The 23092-nt window shown below is 41.5% G+C and overlaps 2 protein-coding genes across 3 annotated transcripts in view; one reads left to right on the plus strand and one right to left on the minus strand.

Annotated features, from left to right (window-relative positions):
- The window catches only part of npas2 (neuronal PAS domain protein 2), a 42332-nt gene extending 37893 nt beyond the window's left edge, over positions 1-4439 (minus strand). The window contains exon 1 of the mRNA XM_018691693.2: positions 4101-4439. The gene's annotated coding sequence lies outside the window, so the exon portion shown is untranslated. The remainder of the gene's footprint in view (positions 1-4100) is intronic.
- A 3295-nt stretch (positions 4440-7734) lies between these two features.
- brwd3 (bromodomain and WD repeat domain containing 3) lies at positions 7735-23050 on the plus strand. Of its 2 annotated transcripts, none has more exons than XM_051078861.1 (40): positions 7735-7951; positions 8128-8186; positions 8294-8323; positions 8515-8574; positions 9448-9598; positions 9769-9867; positions 10002-10162; positions 10406-10627; positions 10812-10912; positions 11001-11071; positions 11320-11420; positions 11522-11562; positions 11653-11757; positions 11848-11998; positions 12096-12230; positions 12314-12442; positions 12552-12777; positions 12872-13012; positions 13163-13343; positions 13428-13521; positions 13613-13783; positions 13943-14016; positions 14108-14291; positions 14439-14549; positions 14631-14738; positions 15145-15269; positions 15363-15445; positions 15546-15657; positions 15860-15921; positions 17027-17182; positions 17279-17399; positions 17518-17643; positions 17770-17845; positions 17989-18039; positions 18155-18298; positions 18427-18579; positions 18785-18954; positions 19187-19275; positions 19759-19893; positions 19999-23050. In XM_051078861.1, the coding sequence occupies exons 1-40, from the start codon at positions 7918-7920 to the stop codon at positions 20829-20831; spliced, it is 5376 nt and encodes a 1791-aa protein (XP_050934818.1). In that variant the 5' UTR covers positions 7735-7917; the 3' UTR covers positions 20832-23050. The 2 variants fall into 2 exon arrangements, with proteins under 2 accessions (XP_050934818.1, XP_018547207.1); XM_018691691.2 differs by having other exon boundaries at positions 7736-7951; positions 14096-14291.
- The last annotated feature ends 42 nt before the right edge of the window (positions 23051-23092 follow it).

The raw sequence follows: 23092 nt of genomic DNA on the forward strand, positions 1-23092 counted from the left end.
ATAGTTCGACAGGCCAAATGAAACCAATGTCACCAAGGCAGGGATCAGTATAGTGCAATATGGAGTAAAAAGGTCATCCATGTTGCCTCTTCAGACAATCCTCCTCTCTCAAGGCTTCAAAGGTGCCTGAAAAAGCACACTGTCTCCTTAATGGAGATTCACCGCCTATTCACTATTAAAAACAGTCCAGACATATCTAAACATTCAGACACAGTGTAGTGTAGTAACATGTGACTGGCTTTGTAAATTGCACAGGTTTGACTCGACAAAGCTGATCAGTATTTCAGTAAATTACACATGGCGTAAATGCTATGGTTTTCAACACATTCTACCATACAGACAAATATAGAAACAATACATAATAATCTATTCTCTAGAGTGAGTAAAGATCCATATTCTAAACAAAATAATCTAACACCTAATATGGCTAGTACCCCAATTCAGATGGTTTGGGATGAGTTGGACTGCAGAGTGAAGGCAAAGCAGCCAACAAATGCTCAGCACCTCTGGGAACAGAGGTGAACATTGTTCATTACAACTGTCACAAAATGTCTCACCTTCGCTCATGCAGGACGATATATTCTCCAACTTGCTTTCCTTGGAAAAGGTCAAACTGTCTGGTAGGGTTGGACAGAGGGCATACAGTACAAAACACTTGAAACATCAGGAACTATTGTTACAGGCTGTTAAGGAAAATGGAACTCTAGCCTGGCTCTGATGAAAATCACAAATACTTTAAATGCCTGTTTAATATAGTCAGAGCGCCTGTTTATCATCTCTCTCAGCTTTTCCTTTCTCATTACCTGCTATGTAATGTTTTTGCGGTTGCTCTGTCTAACTAAGCGTGCCTCTGATGCCTCTTGTATAAAGGGTGACTGATCTCTCTGGAACGAAACTGGATAAATTAAAAGTTTTCCATTCTAGTTTTCTGTAGAATATAGTTTCAGTTTTGAATTACACTGTATGACACTTGCTTATTAAAACAAAAAAACAAGATCACATTTATTATTCCCAAGAATAGCTATTGTTAAACAAATGTGAAAAACAACAACAACCATAAGGCTGTATGGTACCATACAGGAAGCAAGTACAAAAGCAAGTAGCATGAGAGTTTTGGAGACTTAATTGTTGCACCAAGATTCATTTCTAAAAGAACAAAATCACTGATGGTAACAAGTAAAATGTGAATATTAAGACAATGTAAATGCCAACAACAGGCTGCTCACACACAATGAGATGAGACCACTGATGTTTAAGGTAAACAGGGCTCAGTAATTTGCAGCCAGTGACGTTAGTCAACCTGTTGTCAGATTTCACTCCATTTCATGTGTGTTTGAGATGAATCAACATGGGTTGAACATTCAACATTCATTCTATGTGGAGTGCCGCTCTGTTTTCTTAAAGAGACAGAGGGGGAGAAATGATCCCTTCACAGTTGCACAGACCTGCACCATTTGTGCATGCCCAGTCACACTAAGCAGCTCTAGCAATATTCAGACTAGCATTCAGTTTAAGCTTGCAGGACATGGCCCACTAACCTACTTTCCCCACAACATGCTCTGTAACATCAGAGACGAGGCTGTGTGTCATCAGTTAACTAACCTTCACCACAGCATAGTTTCAGTAAAGAGGCACGAAATCCCAGACACAGCACTGCTTTAGGAAAAACAAGACATAATGGTCAGAGTTGTGTTTCAGTAAAATAAATCTCCATAAGGCCTCTTACTCAGTTTACTCTTAAAGATGTGACACAATGCTGTAAACTGATATTCTTTGCATTTAAATCAGCAGTGGAGTAAAGTTAAAATAAGGACATGAAGAAAGCAAATGTTACAAAGAACAAGGAATAAAGGGAGAAAATTCTGAATTTGTGATACCAGTGAGTGAGAAATTGTAATACTAGTAACATGCTAGTCAAGACATACAGTAGTGATGATAATGTAAACCATAAGTCTTACTTATAAAAAATTACGAAATAAATTCTATTTTTTGACAAAAATCTAAATGAGACAGAGACACTGTATGATTTACAATGTTATACTTGAACTTCTCACTGGAACATTAACCTTTTATATTGCTGAGAGGCACCAGGACTCACATATCCCGCACATCCCATCCCATCACAGTCCATGTACGCGGTAAACCACACTATGAACTCTTTAAACCGACAACCTGATACCCACAAACCATTCTTCTGAGTTTCTAGGTTAACATAAAACACCTACAGCTACTGCACAGGCAGTGCACCACTGATGCAGGTCCCTCAACTCAACAAATCTCATGGTTATGACATGACAGCAAATGACACTGATAGTACGACCTCTTAAGAGACTCTGGACTTCTTGACTGGACTGTGGGCTGACTTACTGGTTGAATTATATGTCACTGGTTGTTGTAGAGATTCTCAAAAATTGTGAGTAAACCTGGATTGGTAAAAGATTGGTAGTGTCTGCAGTTCAGTAAATTTAGCATATTGCCAAGGCAGTGGCAAGTGGGAAAAATAGGCTTCCATACAGTGAGTGAGATAGCTGTCAGTAGGGGGCAGCCATGGTCCAGAAAGGATAAGGATCACACATGACCTCTGACCTCTTTGCATAGATGCAGAAAACAAAATGGAATACACCAACTTATCTAGACCACGATATAAATGCAGATAGTTGAGATTTACTTTAGAGACAGAACTAAAAATTAGCTGAAGGGAGGAGAAGATAGCATGAGTCATGAGGCTGGCCCAAATGTTTAGCAGCATGATATAAAAAGGAGCATATGGTGCAGTGAACACCCCAGTTCAGTCAGTCATGGAACAGCCCTTCCTGTCCCACTCAGCTGTCAGCACACATCCTCATCACTATTCATGTCTGCTGGGCCAACCTCAGCACTGACGCAGCAAGCCAGCAAAATGGCTCAAGCCTCAACATGAGAATACGTAGACGGAGACGCCGGATAATCATTTGGGCACTGACATGAACTTGCAAAACCCTGGCTTTTTATAACGACAACTGTTTTTTTCTTTTTTCTTAGATTTTGGCATCAGGTCCCTGAACCAAGTGGCACAGTTGCAATCAACTTGGCATCAGCCAGCTACAACCTGATTTTAATTTAAGAAGAGCCTTGTCTTTAGTGACTCCTGTGAATTTTGAATCATTGTGTGCAATGCCATTTTCAAATGTGCAATATCTGTATTTAGTTCATTTTGTCTATATATAAAGTCCTGTGATTATTGCTCTTCTGTTTATATTTTTTCTATTACATTCTCATGTTTATACTGTTGTGTATACTTTTTATAGCCTTATCTTGTTTTTATCTTGCCTTTACTTGTATTTATGTCTTTTTCATCTTTCCAACAATGTAAATTTCCCCACTGTGGGACTAATAAAGGATTATCTTATCTTAATTTGGTGTTTTATCCAAAGTCACACATAATCCAGCATCTCTCACTAATTTGGGGAAATACAAGAACACCTTATGCATTATCATACCAAAGTTAGGACAAAGTCATATTTCACTCTCCTCAAATCATACGATATGTTTTTCATTTTAATTTTTAATTGAATCTATAATAATGTGGCTGTATATGCCCCAAAACAACATCTGGTTTCCATGCAGCCATATGTCAATACTTCATTAAAGGGCTCTATAGCTTCATTTACTCACTACACAGCTTCAGACAATAATAACACTAGAGAAAATGCCATCATCTTAAAATACACTAAGTGACACAGTGGTGCTTGCAACTTTGTGTGTACTAAACAGACACTTGTATGTTATTTCAATACTGGCTAATTGGCTAATTGAGGCACAGACTCACTACTTCTCTGCATTAGCTTCTTGGTGTGAAACAGACTGAATGTCATCCACAGACGAAAAAAAATGTTTAATCTGTTTCTGTCCAGCAGCTTGAAATGTTGTGAAGCAAATTAAGACGAGTAAAGATTTCGTGGAGGAGAAAACTGTGAGCAAATGATTTTTCTTTTCATACGCAATAAAGAGTTTCTAATTTCTCAACCGTTAATGTTAGCTAACGTTAATCTAGATTTGGAACAACCGTGCCGCTGGAATGAACCGTTAGCTCCGATAACAACACACACCTGGAAACTTACCTTATTCAGTAGGATAAGGGTCAGACGAATCCAGACGGAAACATGTGGGAAAGGGGCCTTTAACCGGAAAAAAAGAGAAACCGACGTCCTACATTCCTAAAAGTTGCCCGGAGATGAAACTGCACTGTCGACTCAGTCTGCAAATGATTACCACCGGTGTATGTAGGATACAGCCTGTTGAGTGAAGAGGAGATCCTGATCCAGCCCAGCCCGACCCAGCCCACACACACCTCTCACATCTCACGTCTTCATTTGACTGAGCGCTGATCAAAACGCGTCCCGTCCTCCGACACAGACGAAGACTGACTGAACACTGCTCTCTCTGCAGCCAGTGCGCGTCCACACTCACAGTCCCGCCCACTGGACTACATAGGCTACTAAATAAAGTTATGTGAGCTTGTGTGTGTGTGTGTGTGTGTGTGTGTGTGTGTGTGTGTGTGTGTGTGTGTGTGTGTGTGTGTGTGTGATGAGTGGGTGAGTGGATTTAAATAATTCTGCAAAAATACCCTCTACATGAATAGTAGACGAATACTATTTAATGCAAGATCTGGTCATGCAAAGTTCAACAGGTTATGAAAGCAATGAATGTGGCTCCATACATGAACAGTACACTGCTGTGCTGTGATTTGTGTGAGTCATGCCATATGTCTTTTGGTCTGAGTCATGCTTATAGTCATACTGAGGCCAAAACCTAACCGATCATTGGCATACACGGGTTTAGGCTGATCAGAGCAATTCTGAAAATGTAAAGGCAAGTGCAGTGGGTTAGATGCATTAGGCCCCTAAGTTTCACATTATCCAATAATTCCACACACGCTATAGCGCCACCCTTAGGCCAACCAGTGCAAATCGGTGGTGGAAAGTGTTCAGATCCTAGTATGTTGCAATACTACAATGATAAATATTCCATCACAAATCAAAGTCCTGATATACAAATCGATCTTGAAGAAAAAGGCCGTTGTCAGTGTTATATTATCATATATTTTACATTATGGGATTGTTAATGCAGTAATGTGCAAGTAGCATGTTTGTGTTGTGGTGGAGATAGTTTTGTTCACTTTTCTCCTGTTGGGTAGTTTACTTTATAACAATGCATTTATATGTGATGCATTGTTATAAAAAAAATTCACCTGTAAGGAAACCAGTAACCATTAAGTTGCAAAATGTATTTAGTGAATTAAGAAGTATAAATTTGCATAAACACTTTACACAGCATAGTGCTTAAATACAATACTTAAAGATAATAGATGCTTAAAGGTATTTAGTTGCTTTTCAAGATGCAATTAAAGTATGCCAGCTTTCAGCAATGAGCTGCATCATTACAACAGATTTTTCTGTTGTTTTTAGGATATTGTGTGTTCAATACTCACTCATCAGTATTTTGTCTCTTGAGAAAAAAAGTTCAGTACCTGATAAAGAAAAATGCCAAGGCCAAGATGGTATGCAATCCCCAAAAACACTAGATCCTACACCCCCCGAAATGCAGCTTGATAGAATCTTTCAGTAAAAGATGCTATGACTGGTTCATGCCCATGTCTTCACTCCTGGGTGTTGCAGGGAACTGTAGTCCCTAAAACCAACTTGACCAAGCTCCTCCACAGTCACAGAGGACACTATACAATGGTTTTCACAGGCTAATCATGACTAGTTAACTGACTTTGACATGAAAAATCAGCGCTCCTTTAAGATAAAACAAATCCTATCTATTAGTCTGTTGTCATCCCAAAAGAAAAAAAAAGAACATAAAAAGGGCCATTGATAGTCATTCAATGGAAAACGCTTAAGGGACTTTTTCAAACAAAAAAAGATTTTTCATGGCCTGAATGGTTTTAGATCATTCCTTCTCTATGGAGAACAGCCCTCTACAACAGCCTAAAGGGATGATCAGCACTACTGTCACTAAATGTGTGTGAGGGCTTGTGACTTAGCAACCTGTTGCACATAATATTCCTTTAGAGAGAGAAAACAACAAATTCCCTTTCCCTCACTAACATCGATTCATGAGGATACAGAACATATGATATTGTGTGAGTTGAGATTAGTCTGCCACCTGTAGTACATTCACAATTTTAGCAGCTGCCTGGATTGCTGATGAGACTGATCTCTTCTACATTACTCAGACTCATATTTACTATGCTATGTCATAAGATCTACTCACATAACTTCTCAGTGCATGGCAGGCAAGCACAGAGACTCCATTTTAAAACCTGTGCTTGTGAATCAGAAGGCCTTCCAGGAGGTCTGATGCAGTGAAGTTTTCAGTTCTCAGAGTGAATCTTTACTGCCTGAGCTCTCAAGCACAATTAATGAACAGACCACTGTGCATGCTACTCAAGAGCATTTCCTTTTTATGTCCATTGAAGAGAGTGGGTGAACCTTGCTGGGGGTGCATGCATGTGAAACCACAACTCACAAAACCAGTAACAATCTACCTTACAGCTGTAATACCAGGCTGAGTTGGATGTTATGTCATCCATGAACTTCATTTTTTGGACCACAGGAGTACAAGTTTAACATATGTTAAAATATGATAAAATAAAAAAGGTATTTCTTAGTTCTTTTTTGTTCACGTCAGATAAGTTGAAAAAAAGCATGAATCATAGGACATTTATTTTCAGTTTTCCAAATGACTAGTGACATCACCTTGGTTGTTAGTCGAGACATATTCTCAAGATTTCCATGACTGTTCCCGTTAAAGCAAATTAATGTCAATGAAAGAATAGTGAAAGAGGAGCTTATTTAATTGTTTTTACTTGTTTTGTCAGGTTACAATTTTCAAGACCCTGATGGGTTTTGCAGCGTGCAGGCTTCAGTTTCAGCACAGCATCACACTGAGACATTCTGAGACGGTAAGTGGACATATGTGAATCTTTCTTTTATGAATTATATACCATTGGACGTGCCGTTTTAATACATCACTATGGCTGATATGTGTGAACTACATCTGATATTTCTACCTCAGATCTACCATTTGTAGATGCAAGTCTAACAAGACTAAAAATGTTCCTCATGAGTGTTCCACAACATTATTTTTATTAGAGTCATATGGCAAGATCCAATTAATCTGAAATATAGAGGATCAAAATTGTTCAATTCCTCAAATGACATATTACATATAGTCGCATTCTTATTGATAAAGCATCTAGAAATTTTGCAAGGGTGATCTGGTTCCTACTGCTAAGCTTGATAATGTATGATTCACTAATTTACAATATAACTTGCACATTTTCTTTATTACCCCTGGGGTCAAGGAGGCCTCTTTCAGAATTAAACCCAGATGCTACCCCCAGAATGACACTCTCTACTTCCCTGGTATCAAATAGGAATGCAGTTTTTGGTTGTTTGTTTATCTGTAGAAAATTAGTTGACAGACCAGCTTCTTGTAAACTGTCCACGTAAGCAAATATGTAAATATAAGTAAAAAGTAAGTAAAGTAAAAATTTATTTTTCTCTATTCACAAGATGACACTGGTCTCGCATAAAACAAATATAAGTATTTATAAGTATTTCTTATAAATTTGGAAACTTTTAATTTTCTATTATTTTTTCAATTTTCGCTGGACTGAAGACTTTGCAGTTTAATATGTAAATATGTACTTATTAATTTTCGACAAAGAAAACAAACCATTCAGTATTGCACTGCTTCACTGGGGGGCGCTAACACAAAGCACCAGGTGGTCTGGAAACAACTTGAGAAAGGAGGAGGCCATTCACTAGCCTGTTTTAGCTACACACACCTAGCTACTGTTAGCTAGCCGGCGGCTAACGAGCAAGCTAAAACATCAGTTTGTCTTAATGTCGCCTGTCTTATCAAGTGATGGCAAGAGAACAGTGTTCACAGACCGAAGCTGGTGAGTGCTGAGCTTCCCGTCGATTCGCGACAAAATATTTTGCATTTACACAGTTTGCAGTTGTGTCTCAGCTGGCGAGCTAAGTAACCGAGTGTATCCTGAAGCTAACTAACGTTAGCTCGGCTCAATAGTAACAGTAGTTAGTACCAAGCTAATATGCCTCTGTTTCTTTTCAGAACTGTATTACCTCATTGCCAGATTTCTGCAGTCTGGGCCTTGTAAAAAAGCAGCTCAGGTAACACCTGTCAATAAGCAAGATATTAACTAATACCGGTTATAAATCGTCTAAATAAGCAACTGGCGCTAGCAGCTAATGCTCACCGTGTCTCTCTGTGTTGTTAGATTCTGATTGAGGAGCTGGAGGAGTATGAGGTAGGTTCAGTTGCACCTTTCTGTTTTTATTCTCATGTCTGGTTTCCGTAATGCTGCCTATCTGGCTGGTCTATGTTGTTAATTTTTTTTTAGCTGTTTAGGCTGGTATCAGATAAAGGAGCGCGTTACCGAGCCGGGACGAAAGCGGCAGTTTGGTGCCATCTCTTAATAGCTGTTTTTTTAAACTTTAGTTGGTTCCTCAGCGATGGAGTTGGGACGGGCAGAAATACAAACGGACCTTCCAAGACTGGGTGAGTGTAAATTGTCATCATTAACTTTTTAATCAAACGAGGCGTATAACATACATTTTAATCAGCAAGTGCCTTGTTGCCTGTATCCTTATTTTTAACTCCGTTAATTGTGTAGAATGGACGCGGTGGTAGTGTGTTTTCGTTTACTAGAAGATATTTAAACATTTCTATTACAGTAGGCCTGCTGATAAATAACTATAGCCAGGCTTGGCTATTGTGTGGGCTAGTAGGCGGGGAAAAGATACGAGTACATGTAGCGATAGGCTGAACCAGACCAGACAAGCTGTCAGTCTCCTATTGGAGCCAATAAAATCACAGCTATGGTTTCGCCATAACAGCAAGAGAGTATTTTGATTGGCTATGAGCGTCTCTGACCCGCCCTTTGTGTTCTATGTCCCTCCCCTTTCCTCTGGATTGTTTTTCAACTGGGTACATCACAAAACCTTGCTACAAATTATAATTATGAGCAAGTATAAACGACAAAACAATTCATTGGACTATCATGAAAAAAGGTTTCATATTGTAAAGCACGTGAAACCTTTTTGCAGTTAAATCATATTTTGTTTGTTTTCTTATTTTTACACACAAGTTTTGTTGTCTTTGAGAGATGAAATGTGACTTTTATGTAGAGCTAGATCAATAAAATTGTCAGGCCAATGTATGGGACAATAATAGCTTATTGCTGATATGTGTCAGTATGGATGTCGGCCATTAGATAAGAAGAATTTGCAGGACAGAAATGCCAAAAATATGTTAAAGCCTTTCATTTTTTGTTTTTGCAGTTTTTGAGAATGCAACTGAAATTATAATGTTTTGGTGTCCGTTATTAAATGCTGTATTACTTGGTAATAGCTTTGTGTGTGACTCCTGCAGGTGATATTGAACCAGCACATTCCTGCAGACTATCTGCTCCATGTTTGTCAGCGAATAGGCCCACTCATAGAGAAGGAGATCCCACCTAGTGTTCCTGGAGTCCAAACACTCCTGGGGCTGGGAAGACAGTCCTTGCTTCGTACCACCAAAAGTGAGCTATTTCCTCCCAACCACCACAGTTCTTTTCTCTATCTATGCACAGTCCTTACACAGATACTGTTGCAATTTATAGATGTGTTTGTGTGTTTTTTTGGCAATATATCTGTTTCCAGTAATCAGTCATTTTAACAGTATTTTTAACCCACTTCCTGTTCTACTTAGGCTGTAGCCACAAAGTATGTAGTGGTTCAGCTGTTGCTGCACTCCACCGAGGACGTCCACCAGAACCCCCAGTCAGCAATGGAAATGCTCCCAATGTTGGTGCGTGTTGTTTTTTTGTTGTTGTTGTTGTTGTTTTCAATGAATACCAATTAAGAGAGCCAATCCTCCTAGACTAATTGAGTTAAAGCTGCTTTAAAGCTATACTAATAACACCTGTATGTCTTTATATCAAGCATCCATCATGGGTGCTCGGCAGGCCACAGGCACTGCTCGTTTTGGCCAGGTTCTGCCGTCTTCTTCCTACCAACACATGAAGATACACAAACGAATCCTTGGCCACCTTTCCTCAGTCTACTGTGTAGCATTTGACCGCACTGGTCGTCGGATATTTACGGTGAGCAGTGATTACTGAGACACAACTTTAACTAACGTATCTCACTTACTTGTATTTCCATCTATCAAGTCACATCTGTGCAGTGTAATATAGCAAAAGATAAAAATACACATCAGGCATTTTTTCATGAGGGTTGTAGTATGTAAATAAATATTTACAGATCATAGAATGAAGTTCTTCAGTCGAAGGCAGCTCCCAGTGAAACTGTTTCACTTATTTGCTGCTGATGTCTATGCATTTCAGGGTTCAGATGACTGCCTGGTGAAAATCTGGGCCACAGATGACGGCCGGCTCCTGGCGACACTCCGCGGCCACTCAGCAGAGATCTGTGACATGGCCGTCAATCACGAGAATACTCTCATTGCCTCCGCCAGCTGTGACAAAATAATCAGAGTGTGGTGCCTACGTACCTGTGCACCCATCATTGTTCTGCAGGCCCATGCTGCCTCCATCACATCAATACAGGTGAGACTGATGCATTTTTAATGAATAGTTTAAGCAAATTAGAGTTATGTGTTAGTATCCAAGATCAGGAAGTTACTGTCATATAACATAATGCAAGTTTTCGGCAGCAATATAATTTTACGTTAGGTGCCGAAGACTCAGTCCTTGCCTGTGACCAACCAACACTGACTTTCTCTCCCTTCAGTTTTGTCCAGCTGTCAAAGGCACAACACGTTACCTGGCCTCCACGGGTGCAGATGGCATGGTGTGTTTCTGGAAGTGGCACTCACTCAGCATGAAATTCAAGTAAGTGTTTGACACTTCTTCTGGAGCTTATTTAGTTGCTCTTTTTCATCGAATGGTAATAACTACAGCATTTCTCCTCCTCCCTCAGTGATCAACCAGTCAAGTTTGTTGAGCGGTCACGTCCAGGAGTACAAGTCTCCACTTCCTCCTTCAGTAGTGGTAAGTGTATTTCTCTGCCTGGTAACAGCTGACATTTAGATGTACTTTTCCTGAAGTGAAGTCGATTCTACTTTATAACTTACATTATAACTTAAAAAAACCCCTCCAAATTCTCTCTTTGTGAAACAGGAAATGTTTTGATAGTGTAATAAAATTCACTGGACAGATATAATTAACATATGCTGCATGTATAAATAGCATTATTATATCGTATTATGTGTATTTCATTCTGTGTTTACTGTGAATAGGTGGCATGTTCATGGCTACTGGTGGCACTGATCACATGATCAGGGTATACTACCTTGGTGCTGAAACTCCCATGAAGGTCTCGGAGATGGATGCTCACACTGTAAGAAACAAAACATATTAGCTGCATCATTCTGTTTTTTAAACTTAATTTAAACAAGATTTGTGTAACTTGAATACATGTTCTTCTTTTTCCTTTCTCAGGATAAAGTCGTGGTCGTCCAGTTTAGCAATAACAGTGACAGGTGAGTGTGTGTGTGCTGAGATCTACATGGACTTTATTCAGTATTTTGTGTGGTTTTCAATAAGTTAAATGTGTGTTTGTGTGTTTCCAGCCTAAGGTTTGTGAGTGGTAGTCGCGATGGCACAGCCAGGATATGGCATTACCAGCAACAAGAGTGGAAGAGCATCACTTTAGACATGGCTGCCAGGCTGCCAGGGTAAGAGAGTAAAAAGTGTTACAGAGTTTTATCTTTTCTGTCTCTGCTAATTACTCAGTGTGTCATGTCTGATGGAATATTTTCCTCCAGGAGTACTGTAGCCAATGGGGATGATAAAACCAAGCTGGTGGTGACCATGGTGGCCTGGGACCGTGCAGATAACACAGTCATCACAGCAGTGTCAAACTACCTGCTCAAAGTGTGGAGCACAACATCTGGGCAGCTGCTGCATGTTTTATCTGTGAGTTGACATTTCATCTGTGCAGTTCCTTAAGGAAGAAAAATAAATAAATGAAATGAAATAAAACAGCTGATGTTTTGTGCTCTTTCCATTCAAGGGTCATGATGATGAGGTGTTTGTGCTTGAGGCTCACCCATTTGACTCCCGCATCATGCTATCTGCCGGCCACGATGGCAACATTTACATCTGGGACCTGACCAAAGGAGCCAAGATCCGCAACTTCTTCAACATGGTAGTTGATCAGCAACGAGATTCACCCAACAGCACTGTTTCTTTACACTATCACAGAGTTCATATTGAAATATTTGTTTCCAGATTGAAGGGCAAGGCCACGGTGCTATATTTGACTGCAAGTTCTCAGCTGATGGGCAACATTTTGCCTGCACTGACTCACACGGCCATTTGCTGATCTTTGGCTTCGGTTGCAGCAGACCATATGAGAAGGTAACTGTACAAAGCTGTTTGTTGCCACATATTTACCCTTCATATATACTTAATGTGGTTACACATTATTTATTGTAACTTACACTTTTTTACTCTTGATCCCTTCTAGATTCCCGACCAGATGTTCTTCCACACAGACTACCGACCTCTTATTCGGGACTCTAATAACTATGTCCTGGATGAGCAGACACAGCAGGCCCCCCACCTCATGCCCCCACCCTTTCTGGTGGACGTGGATGGGAATCCTCATCCTCCTCGCTACCAGCGGCTGGTGCCAGGAAGAGAGAACTGCAAGGAGGATCAGCTAATACCTCAGCTAGGATACATGGCTAACAGTAAAATCTGCTCCCTCATTAGTCATATCACTGAGAATGCTTCCACAGTTTTAATTTAGGATATGGTCCTGACATCTGCTTTTGTGTGGCTTAGGTGATGGAGAGTTGGTTGAGCAGGTACTTGGCCAGCAGACGGCAGAAAACGGAGAGAGCCTATTGGACAATCTCATCAGACAGTTGCAAAACGAGCAGGATGAGCGTCAGAACGCAGAGCAGCAGGCTGAAGAGGCGGGAGGTACGTTTTTCTTTACATTTTTGTAAGCAAATTCAGTGTGCCTTTGATTATGCCTGTAAAATTCTGAGATTTACTGTAAAACCATGAGCATGGGCATTGCGTGGATGCTAGATATATATTCATAACAAGCAAATTCCTTCTTATCCTTAGATGACAATGCAGCGGAGGTGGTGGCCTCCTCTCCGACTGTAGGACCACGCAGAAGTGGGCAGGTAGACGGGGTGTGGCAGATGCAGCATAACGCCCTGCGTAGTCAAGTGGCTACCGAGAGGGACCTGCTAGCCTGGAGCCGCAGAGTGGTGGTCAATGAAGTGCCGCAAGGGACATACAGGTGAGGCGGATGGAGGGAATTTCATTAGATTTAAGGACACTAAGAGTAGATTAGATGTGATTTGATAATGAGTTTTTTTTCTAGAGTTTTGGAGGAGTGTAGACAAGCCAAAGGCGACATGGAATGTTCTCTCTACAATGCAGAGAGGAGGAAGAAACCAGTAACCTGCACGCCCAAGGTACGCTAATCTTCACTGCATAGTTGCTTTCTCAAATCCAAACTGCTTTTTATGTCACTCCCATTTCCCACTCTCCTTCTGCACTTTATAGAGTGACCCACTGACTTCACGCCTACGCTCCCTGCGGCCGACCAAGAAAAAGCAGCAGCGCCATGCTTATCAGACCCGCTCAGCTCAAGTCCGCCGTCCTGGGAGCAGGAGTCGAAATTCCAGCACCCGACGCAATTCTGACAGCCAGATAGACTCTGACAGCGATGGAGATGTATGTTCCATCATGTTCTGAACTGTGTTGAACACGTGAAGCATCTAGAAAGTTTTAAAAAACAAGTTTGTTTTAATTGGCTGAAAGTCATGAAGCCAGAAACAAGCTTTTAACTGTCATTCATAATCATAAAGGTGTTTTCTCTCTTTGTGTTGACAGGCAGCAGAACAGGTGGAACAAAGCGATGCCTCCTCCAACGGTGAAGCTCAGTGGCAGAGTGAAAGCAGCTCCAGGTAAATATCTTTGACATGGCAGTGTTTTCAAGATGGAGTTACCGTCACCCACGTAACAACACCCCTCTTTCATTCTTAGCGACTCCTCCAGTGAATATTCTGACTGGACAGCTGATGCTGGGATCAACCTCCAGCCGCCAAAGCGATCAACAAGGAGGCCCGTACAGCCCTCAGGTTACAGCAGCTCTGAGGAGGAGGAGGAAGGAGATGACAAGGCGAAGGAGGTCAAGAAGAGGGAAAATGAGAAGAGGAAGAAGCCCAAGGAGACCAAACAGGTGAGCTAACATGACCCACAGTTCCTGTACACACAGAGAACATGTCTTTGTGGAAAGCGCTGCTTGTGCTCCAGGTTTTAAATGCTCTCACTGTAGCCTGGGCACACAATGTACTTAAATGTGTTCTAATAAACTTAAAACACTCAGAAACCCACATCCTCTCTGGCTGGCCTCGATGCGGAGGAGTGGCTGCCACCGTCATGGATAATGGAGACCATTCCACGCCGCTCACCTTTTGTTCCACAAATGGGAGATGAGGTACAGTGTTGCTCTAACATCAAATAGAAAAATACATGATGTTACATGTATTTTAAACACAATTCTCTCGTCCTCCTCTAGCTCATCTACTTCAAACAGGGCCATCAGGCCTACGTCCGGGCTGTCCGCAGGGCCAAGGCCTACAGCATCAACCCTCAGAAACAGCCGTGGAACAGACTCAACCTCAGGGTGAGGCACAGTTTTATTTAAAATACAGCGTTGTGTACAGGCCCTTGCATGCTCTACTAGAGAAGCTGAAGCAGCCAGTTTTAGTAACACTCTGAAACTGGCATTCCAATCCATGCCCACTTTCCACTGCAGTTTGCCACATGTGAAAATTGGCAGAACTCTTAAGCCATCCCCAAAGTCCTTTAACCACAATGCACCACAGGTTATTACCATTCCTGCAAATGAAAATAGCCTGTGGAGCATATGGATGCAAGAATCTCGAATCAACTTAAGTATGCAGAATGTCAACACTAGTCCCATCAGGCTCTGTCTCAAAGGAGCTACATTAACTTCTATTAAACGTGTAGAGGATGTACATCTGTGTGTAGCTATAGCGTCAACTTGTTACCATTTTTCTTCTTCACAGGACCAGGAATCTGTAAAGGTGGTTGGAATCAAGTATGAAGTGGGACCTCCTACCCTCTGCTGCCTAAAACTGGCTTTCTTAGACCCAGTCTCAGGGAAGATGACCAATGAGTCTTTCTCTTTAAAGTGAGCGTTTAAATTCAGCATATATAAAAAAAATACTTTTCTCTTTTCTCTCTTTTTTTACATGTATTTGGCTTTTTTTTTTTCATTCCCAAGGTACCATGACATGCCTGATGTCATAGATTTTCTGGTACTGCAGCAGTTTTACAATGAGGCTAAAGAGCACAACTGGCAACCAGGTTAGTTCCGTGCTCTCTGTTGACGTCAAGTGTCTACCACTTATTGTTGTGGAGAGTGTACACTTAATGTTTGATCCCTTCCCCACTTGGCTTTCTGCAGGTATGAGGTTCCGCAGCATCATTGATGACGCCTGGTGGTTCGGCTCCGTGGAGGACCAGGAGCCTCTGCAGCCAGAGTATCCTGACAGCCTGTTTCAGTGCTATGCAGTAAAGTAAGTCTGTGTGTCTGCAGTGTTTGTGGCTATGTATCAACAGTGCTTTCTGTTAATATCATGTTCTTCTCTGATGACCCAATGTCACTTTTCATTAAAGTGAAATCAGATAAGTGATTTGTAATCTCACACACATTGTGGTTGAGTAACTAATTAATGTTTTTTTTTTCTTTTTTCCTTTTCTTTTTTTCTATTTCATCAGGTGGGATAATGGTGAGCGCGAGAAGATGAGTCCTTGGGACATGGAGCCTATTCCTGAGGAGGGTCAGTAGCACTAATATGAAAAGTCCACCTGGTAAAAAATCGGTCATTATCACTTAATGTGATGGTTTGTTTTATTGCAGAGAAAGGCTGCAGCAAAACTGCAGATGAATATATATAAATATACTGTGTATGTGTGTGTGTATTATATACACAGTACAATATACCCTGTAATAGTATTTGAAGTATTTCAAAAATGGAGCATTGTGTATCCAGCAATGATTGTGAATCCAGAACCATGGCTGTAAAATAAAAAAAAAACAAACACACAACCTTTTCACATCAGCAAGAGTTAAAGGAGAGAAAGTGAAGAGAGATTCCGAGTGAACAATACAAGCTTACATGGAAAATAATGCAAAATATCATCGTAAACTGTGTCAGAACAGAGCAATCAAATATCTTTAAAATACTTTATGTTAAAATATTGAATAGCGATTAAAACAACAGAAAGTCCGAAAAATGTATTCTTCAAAATCAGTTGAACGGCAACAAAAGAAAGATGGTGAAGTAAGGTCATTAAATCACGTATAAAAACACCCCACACTTCAGTTCGGTTCAGATCAGTTTACTTTCCCAACATGACCATGTACTTTCTGAAAAAAAGGGTTTATTGTTTTTAGTATTTAGACACTACAGTCTGTTCGTAATGACGGTCACTTAAATAGTCTCGAACACTTAACAGTTGGAAACAGTTTTTGACCATACCCTAGGATTTGAAACCACTTGCTGCTTTCATTCAACTGACTTTGTTTCCATCTGTGACATAATTATATGGCCAAGTAGGCCATTTATATTTTAAATGTAACAGGCTGTCAATCTGTCAGATGTTCATTTTGCCAGTGCTGGCATATTTACTTCAGTGTAGATTTGTTCTCCCATTTTATTTCAATAAGGAACATTTTGTCACTTCAGCTCTGATATTTTATATTTTTATCACATTTAAATACTTAAATTGAACTGAGAGGTGTCTGTCTTATGGAAATATAACCTGCTAGCTACCTAAAAACTATTTTATCAGAATTGTGCTGCTGACAATTCACAGTAGTTTCTTTTTTCTGTATGTGCTGAGCAATCAGTTAAACACTACTTCATTCTGTGACTCCACCAGCTGCGTTGCCAGAACAGGTTGGAGATGGGGTGGAAGTGGCAGAAGAGGAGCTGAAGGCTCTGCTCTACAGGCCTCAGGAAGGAGAATGGGGGGCTCACACACGGGACGAAGACTGCGAGAGAGTCATCCATGGCATCGATCAGCTTCTTACACTGGGTAGGTCACAAAAAGGGTTGCTAATATTTCGTTTGACAACGGTTTGTGAAGTCGGACCTTGTTCATGTTTGCCATCTCATTTCTGTTTGTCCACAGATGTAGCCAAGGCATTTGCATCACCAGTAAATCTGCGGGACTACCCTCTGTACTGCACTGTGGTGGCTTACCCCACTGACCTCAGCACCATCCGCAAACGACTGGAGAACCGCTTCTACAGGTGGAGCCACGCACATAATAACCTCACCCACGTTTTTCTCTTCAACAATGAATTCACAGCCCAGATTTGAAATCGCTGACATTTGAGTTTCAAGTGCTGATGTTGTTCTCTGCTGCAGGCGGATCTCTGCATTAATGTGGGAGGTGCGTTACATCGAACACAATGCTCGCACTTTCAACGAACCCCAGAGCCCTATTGTAGCAGCTGCCAAGGTGGTGACTGACGTTCTCCTGCACTACATCGGGTAAGACTCTGCTAGATTAATGTTATCCCACCGATGATACAGCCGCCTCACTGATACTTTAACACTGGAAGTTACCCTTTTTTAACAACAGTGACATCCGATTCCTCTGCCCTCTGTCTCCTTTAGGGACCAGAGCTGCACAGACATCTTGGATCTGTATCACAGACTGAGGTGTGAGATCAGCAGTGGAGGAGAAGCAGAGGTGAGAGAGTTGGGCTGTGTAAAGTATACAATTAATTCATTTTTTTAGATTATGGTGCCTGCTTTTTCTTTGTGTTATGTCTTTGTGTTACGTTGTGTTCTGACTGTAAATAATCACTATGGCTTACATTTGTTCCTCTGGAGGTTGAGTTGGATGTGGACTCTGACACTCCAGGGACATCAACAGGACATCGGGTAAGCGGGACCAGAGTCCAGTGTACCACTGCAACAGTCCATCTCAGACTGCCACATACTTAAAATCATCAGCAGTAGCTCCAGTCTTAATTAAGCAATTTTTTTTCTCCGCCAGGGATCCAACCCGAACTCTAAGAAGCGCGGCGTGGCTTTGGATGTGAAAGCGTGGCGTAGTCAATGTCGAGAGCTGCTGCGTCGAATGATCATCTCCCCAGATTCAGAACCGTTCAGACAGCCCGTGGATCTCTTTGAGTATCCGGTAAAGCGGTTTCTCACATTGAAGTCCACTGATGCCATAAAACACATCATACAATTTGAAATATAGAATACGAAGAAATAGTAAAATTAAAATGAGTCATTTGTGACATGAAGTTTGTTTGTGTTCAGGACTATCGGGACATCATTGACACTCCCATGGATCTGGGGACAGTGTCAGAGACGCTGGTTGCGGGGAATTATGAAAATCCGATGGAGTTCGCCAAAGACATTCGCCTTATTTTCAGCAATTCTAAAGCATACACACCTAACAAGAAATCACAGGTGAAGTAGTACAACCTACTGTTGTTGATTTTATGTGCTGTTGATTTTACTCTGTAGCACTTTGAGAATTGTTTTTAATGAAAAGTGCATTTATTATTATTAGTAGTAGTAGTATTCGTTTGATTAAAAAAGGTACTGCAGTATAACTGCGTAAAGTCATCGCAGTAGTCTCGTGGTTTCATCACAACTGTTGTTTTGTGTCTAGATCTATACCATGACCCTCAGCTTGTCGGCCTTCTTTGAAAAAAACATCATCTCTGTCATCTCCGACTACAAGTCTGCCCTTCAGAATGAACGGCGGGCTCGTCAGAGGCTCAGTTACAGGAATAGATTGCACAATGGAGGCAGTTCCCCACCTGTTAGTCCATCCCCCAGGTACTGAGTCTCATTCACAAAGCTGTCACTCCACACATTATCTTTTTCATTCCAGTCTACACAGGGTGCCTGCGGTGCCTGACAATATCTCAAATGTGCTGCATTAAACTCTTTGGAGCACTTGAATGCTTTCTGTAATTTCTCTCTATAAGTATGTCCTAGTCTTGGCCTAAGAAAGGTATTTGAAAGCCTTATATTGTGTTGTTTCTTTTCTCTGTTTCCTTACGTCCAGCCCGAAAGGGAAGCACAAGTCAGGGAAGGTGTCAAAGCCAAAAAAATCCCAGACCTCAACGAAGAATCGTTCTCAGAGACCATATCAGGGTATGACTGTACTGTTGTATCTTACTGTGTTGCATAGGTCTTTTTGTTGTGCAGAATGTTAACTGGTTGTGCTGGGGGGGATAATCTTACTACTCTCTAAAAGTCCTTGCATGTCTTTGGTATAAAAATGTGTGTAACACGACACAGGCAGCGTTTCCACTGAAAACACAGCCTGACACAAGCCTGCTTCTCTTTGTGTTACTGTGTTTAAGCTTTTTGGCAAGGTTGAGTTGTTTTCACCAATGTGAATGAAACATTTGTCTGGTTAGGGACCAATGTTTAATTTGTCTGGTTGGGTTACTGAATGAATTTCCACAGAATTCGGTGCAGGCATTCATTACCTCCCCCTCAAGATGAATTGTAATCTCCTTGGTGATCGCTTGAAAATACTGAGAGTATCTTTACTAATCAAAGCACCCTGTCTCCCCTGAGTGGTAATGTTGTTACAGTTCTGATTGGTAATTTGCATTGTTGTTGCTTTAGCTCAACAAAGCAGCAGTGTAGCAAAGGAAGAGGACAGCCAGCCCTCTTCCCCAAGTTCAGGGACGAGCAGCGAGAGCAGAAACCAAGGGCCGCATCGGGTGACCCGCAGCCAAGCAACTCCAGTGAAGAAGTCAGGTATCACAAGCAATACATTCAAAGAGTATCAGCATCTTTTGATTTTAATGTGACGCTAACAGTTATGATGCAGAAATGAACCACAGTTATCTTGTGTTGCATCAGGGCACCAGCGGAATTTGCATCTGAGCAACGGCTCCAGACAGCGCCCCAGGCGAGAAGCGCCGCAGTCCGACAACGACGAGGAGGCGTCCGGTTCCAACAGCTCCTCATCAGAGTCATCCTCCACCTCATCATCGTCCTCTTCCTCGTCATCGTCGGACAGCGAGAACAGCTCTGATTCTGAGGGGGAGAAGTACGTGGAAGGGGGAGATCACGACTACAGCAAAGCCCCCTGCCTGTCAGTACGCCTGTCAGCTAAGAGTAAGGTGGCGGTCTCAGGGAAAAGGAGACACAAAGGAGAGGACATGGCACAGAGACCTAAAAGAGCACGAGTGCAGCTGCCGGTAGAGGAGGAGGAGGAGGAGGAGGAGGAGGAGGAGGAAGATGAGGAGGATGAAGAAGAGGAGGAGGAGGAGGAGGAGGAGGAAGAGGAGCAGCAGCAGGAGCAGGAGCAGCAGGTCGATGTAAGACACGGGGAGGATGAAGGAGAGGAGGAGGAGGAGGAGGATGAAGAGGAAGAGGAGGAGCCAGAGGAGGAGGAGGAACCTGAGGAGGAGGATGACAATGAGGACAACTCTGAGGAAGTGGGGAGTGGGGCTGCGGCGGCAGCAGCAGCAGTAGTAGCAGCTAGAAGTCCGAGAGGCAACCAGTGCAAGTCTCGGCGGGTCAACACACGTAACCAGGGCCGCAGGACAGTTCTGTACAGGGACGACTCAGAGGATGATGGCCATGGGTCGAAGGAAGACCCCCTTAACCTTGGCATGTCCCGCTCTGGACGGGTACGCCGTATGACTGAGAAAGCCCGTGTCAGCCACCTCATGGGCTGGAGTCACTGACACATCGCCCCTTTTCAAACCTCAATACAAAACATGAGTAATACTTCAGGGATTTTTTTCTTTCTTTTTGTATAAGTGTGTGTGTGTGTGTGTGTGTATATATATATATATATATATATATATATATATATACACACACACACACTTATATACATATATATGATTTCTTTTTATCTGAGACTGCTTATGACTCTCAAACTGATAGCTGGTGCTCATGACATGTTGCCAAGGAGTTTTCATCCCTGGTGGACAGAGCTACTGTTCAACACAAACCCTCTCCAACTGGACTAACTCACCTCAGCCTTACTGTTCACTGGGAGGAGCCTTTAAGACACTGCTCTTCTCCTCTTCCTGCACGTCCAGTACTAAAACACTATATCTACTCCTCTTCATCCCTCCCACAACCTCCCTTGCTCCCAGTCACCAAAGAAGGATGCGGAGATGCCAAAAAATGGTGCTCATATTATATTTCTCTGTCTCTTTGATTTTTTTTTTTTTCTCCTTCCAACAAGAAATTCAGCAAAACTCTCACGCTGGCGGTCACTAGTTCACTCGAGGACCACAGCAAGAGATGTGCGGTATCACTCAAGGTCACTGATGTCAACATTTTTTGGTACTTGGTCTTTCTTCACAACCACAAGCCTTAGTTTTTCAGAGCTCACATCATAGAGATTTTGTTCTGTCTGTGGCTGGAGGCAAGACCAGTGTAGTTTGGGGACTAGCAATACAGGGGAATCAGTGACTTTGGTCAGTAGAATACAGTACCATAGTAATATCCCCCTTCACATCCTCGGCCTGTGAATGTTAAATGTTTTTTCCTGCTTTCTTTTACTGGTCATGGCTGTTTTTTGGCTCGTCAATTCACCTATTTAGTTAGACTTGGGTGCTTTTTTTTTAAAGGTGATTTCTCTTTTCTTTCTTGGGTAAAAAAAAAGCCAATGCATCCTGTTTGTATTTGTACTGTTGTGCTCCCTGATGGATCAGACAGGCATCCATCCATGGTTGCTTCCACAACACCTTCTCCACCCAGCACGTGCAAAAGCAAAAAAAAGGGTCCCTGGCCAGCTTCACTTCCACAGAAATATTTATTTTTCCATTGTATTATACTTGGGTTACTTTAACTATTTCGTACATTAATAGTGATGAGGAAAAAGGAAATATTTGCACATTTTATCTACTCCACTTGGCAGCTGAGTAATAAAGATGTTAGAGAAAATGAGACAAAACCTCATGATTTTTGTGTAGAAAATGTTTTGAACTGTGCCAGCACACTCTCAGTTCATTTTTTTTTTTTTTTTTTTTTTTTTTGGTTTGAATGAGTAAAACAGGATATAACTTGGAATCTCTTTCAGTCTGCGTATGGTGAAGATGAAGGTCTCATCTGATTGGCATTCTTAATCTTGTTTTCTTTCAGCCTAAAGGAGAGGCAGCAACCATAGATCAGCCCTTTGTTAGTGTGTTGTGCCATTTTGTTCTCCCCTTGCTTCCAGCCATCTATGGACTGATGGGTGTCTCGCTTTGGGTGGAACAACTTGCACACATTATTCCATAACATTATACAATCAGGTGTTTTCAGTTGGTGTCAGAATCACTGTGTCTAGTCTTTCTTGTGATCTCCAACTGATCGCTTCATAATCCTGAAATCTCATAGTGGAATCAAATCCCATCAAAATGGATGCATCCCTTTTTGTTGCACCAGTAATGTTTACTTTAAAGCCTGTGCGATTGTCGGGCCTGTAAATGATTTCGAGGAGTAACCAGAAAAGCTGACTCACAAACTCTCATTTCAACACTGGGTGCTCTCTAATCCACACCTCCTCACCACTCTGCCTCTGCGTGGTCACTGGTGGCAGAAAGGGAGGTTAGGGTTTTGGTTTTTTTTTTTTTAATTTTGGGAGGCAGGAGAGTTTGGTTAGTGTCAGGTGCTCAGAGATAAAACACGCAAATCAAATCAGCATCAAGGGTGCTCTGAGTGGCAGCATTAAAAATAATTGAAATGATTCTGGTTCAGTGTGAAGAAGACTATGATTCACATTTTGGGATCTTATTTTCATATAGTAGACGGCTCTTAGTCTTGCCTCAAAGCATCAGAATAGTTGATGACAAATACAACAATAACATTCTACTGTAGGTGGAATAAGCTTATGTGACTGTCTTTTATACACAATGTTTTGATTGTATGTGTTTTTTTTAATAAAAAAATCAAATTTCTCTTCAAATTTCTCTGTTTAAATTTTCCACATCTGACCATGATTTCTGTG

Source organism: Lates calcarifer, linkage group LG20 (genome assembly GCF_001640805.2).
Source record: "Lates calcarifer isolate ASB-BC8 linkage group LG20, TLL_Latcal_v3, whole genome shotgun sequence".
Lineage (NCBI taxonomy): Eukaryota > Metazoa > Chordata > Actinopteri > Centropomidae > Lates > Lates calcarifer.

Excerpts from the sequence above, each read along its gene's own strand:
- brwd3 (XM_018691691.2), top strand. The coding sequence starts at position 7,918 with ATGGCAAGAGAACAGTGTTCACAGACCGAAGCTG. Across the intron at positions 8,575-9,447 it reads AACGGACCTTCCAAGACTGG|GTGATATTGAACCAGCACAT; the intron begins GTGAGTGTAAAT and ends TGACTCCTGCAG. Across the intron at positions 11,758-11,847 it reads ATGGCTGCCAGGCTGCCAGG|GAGTACTGTAGCCAATGGGG; the intron begins GTAAGAGAGTAA and ends ATTTTCCTCCAG.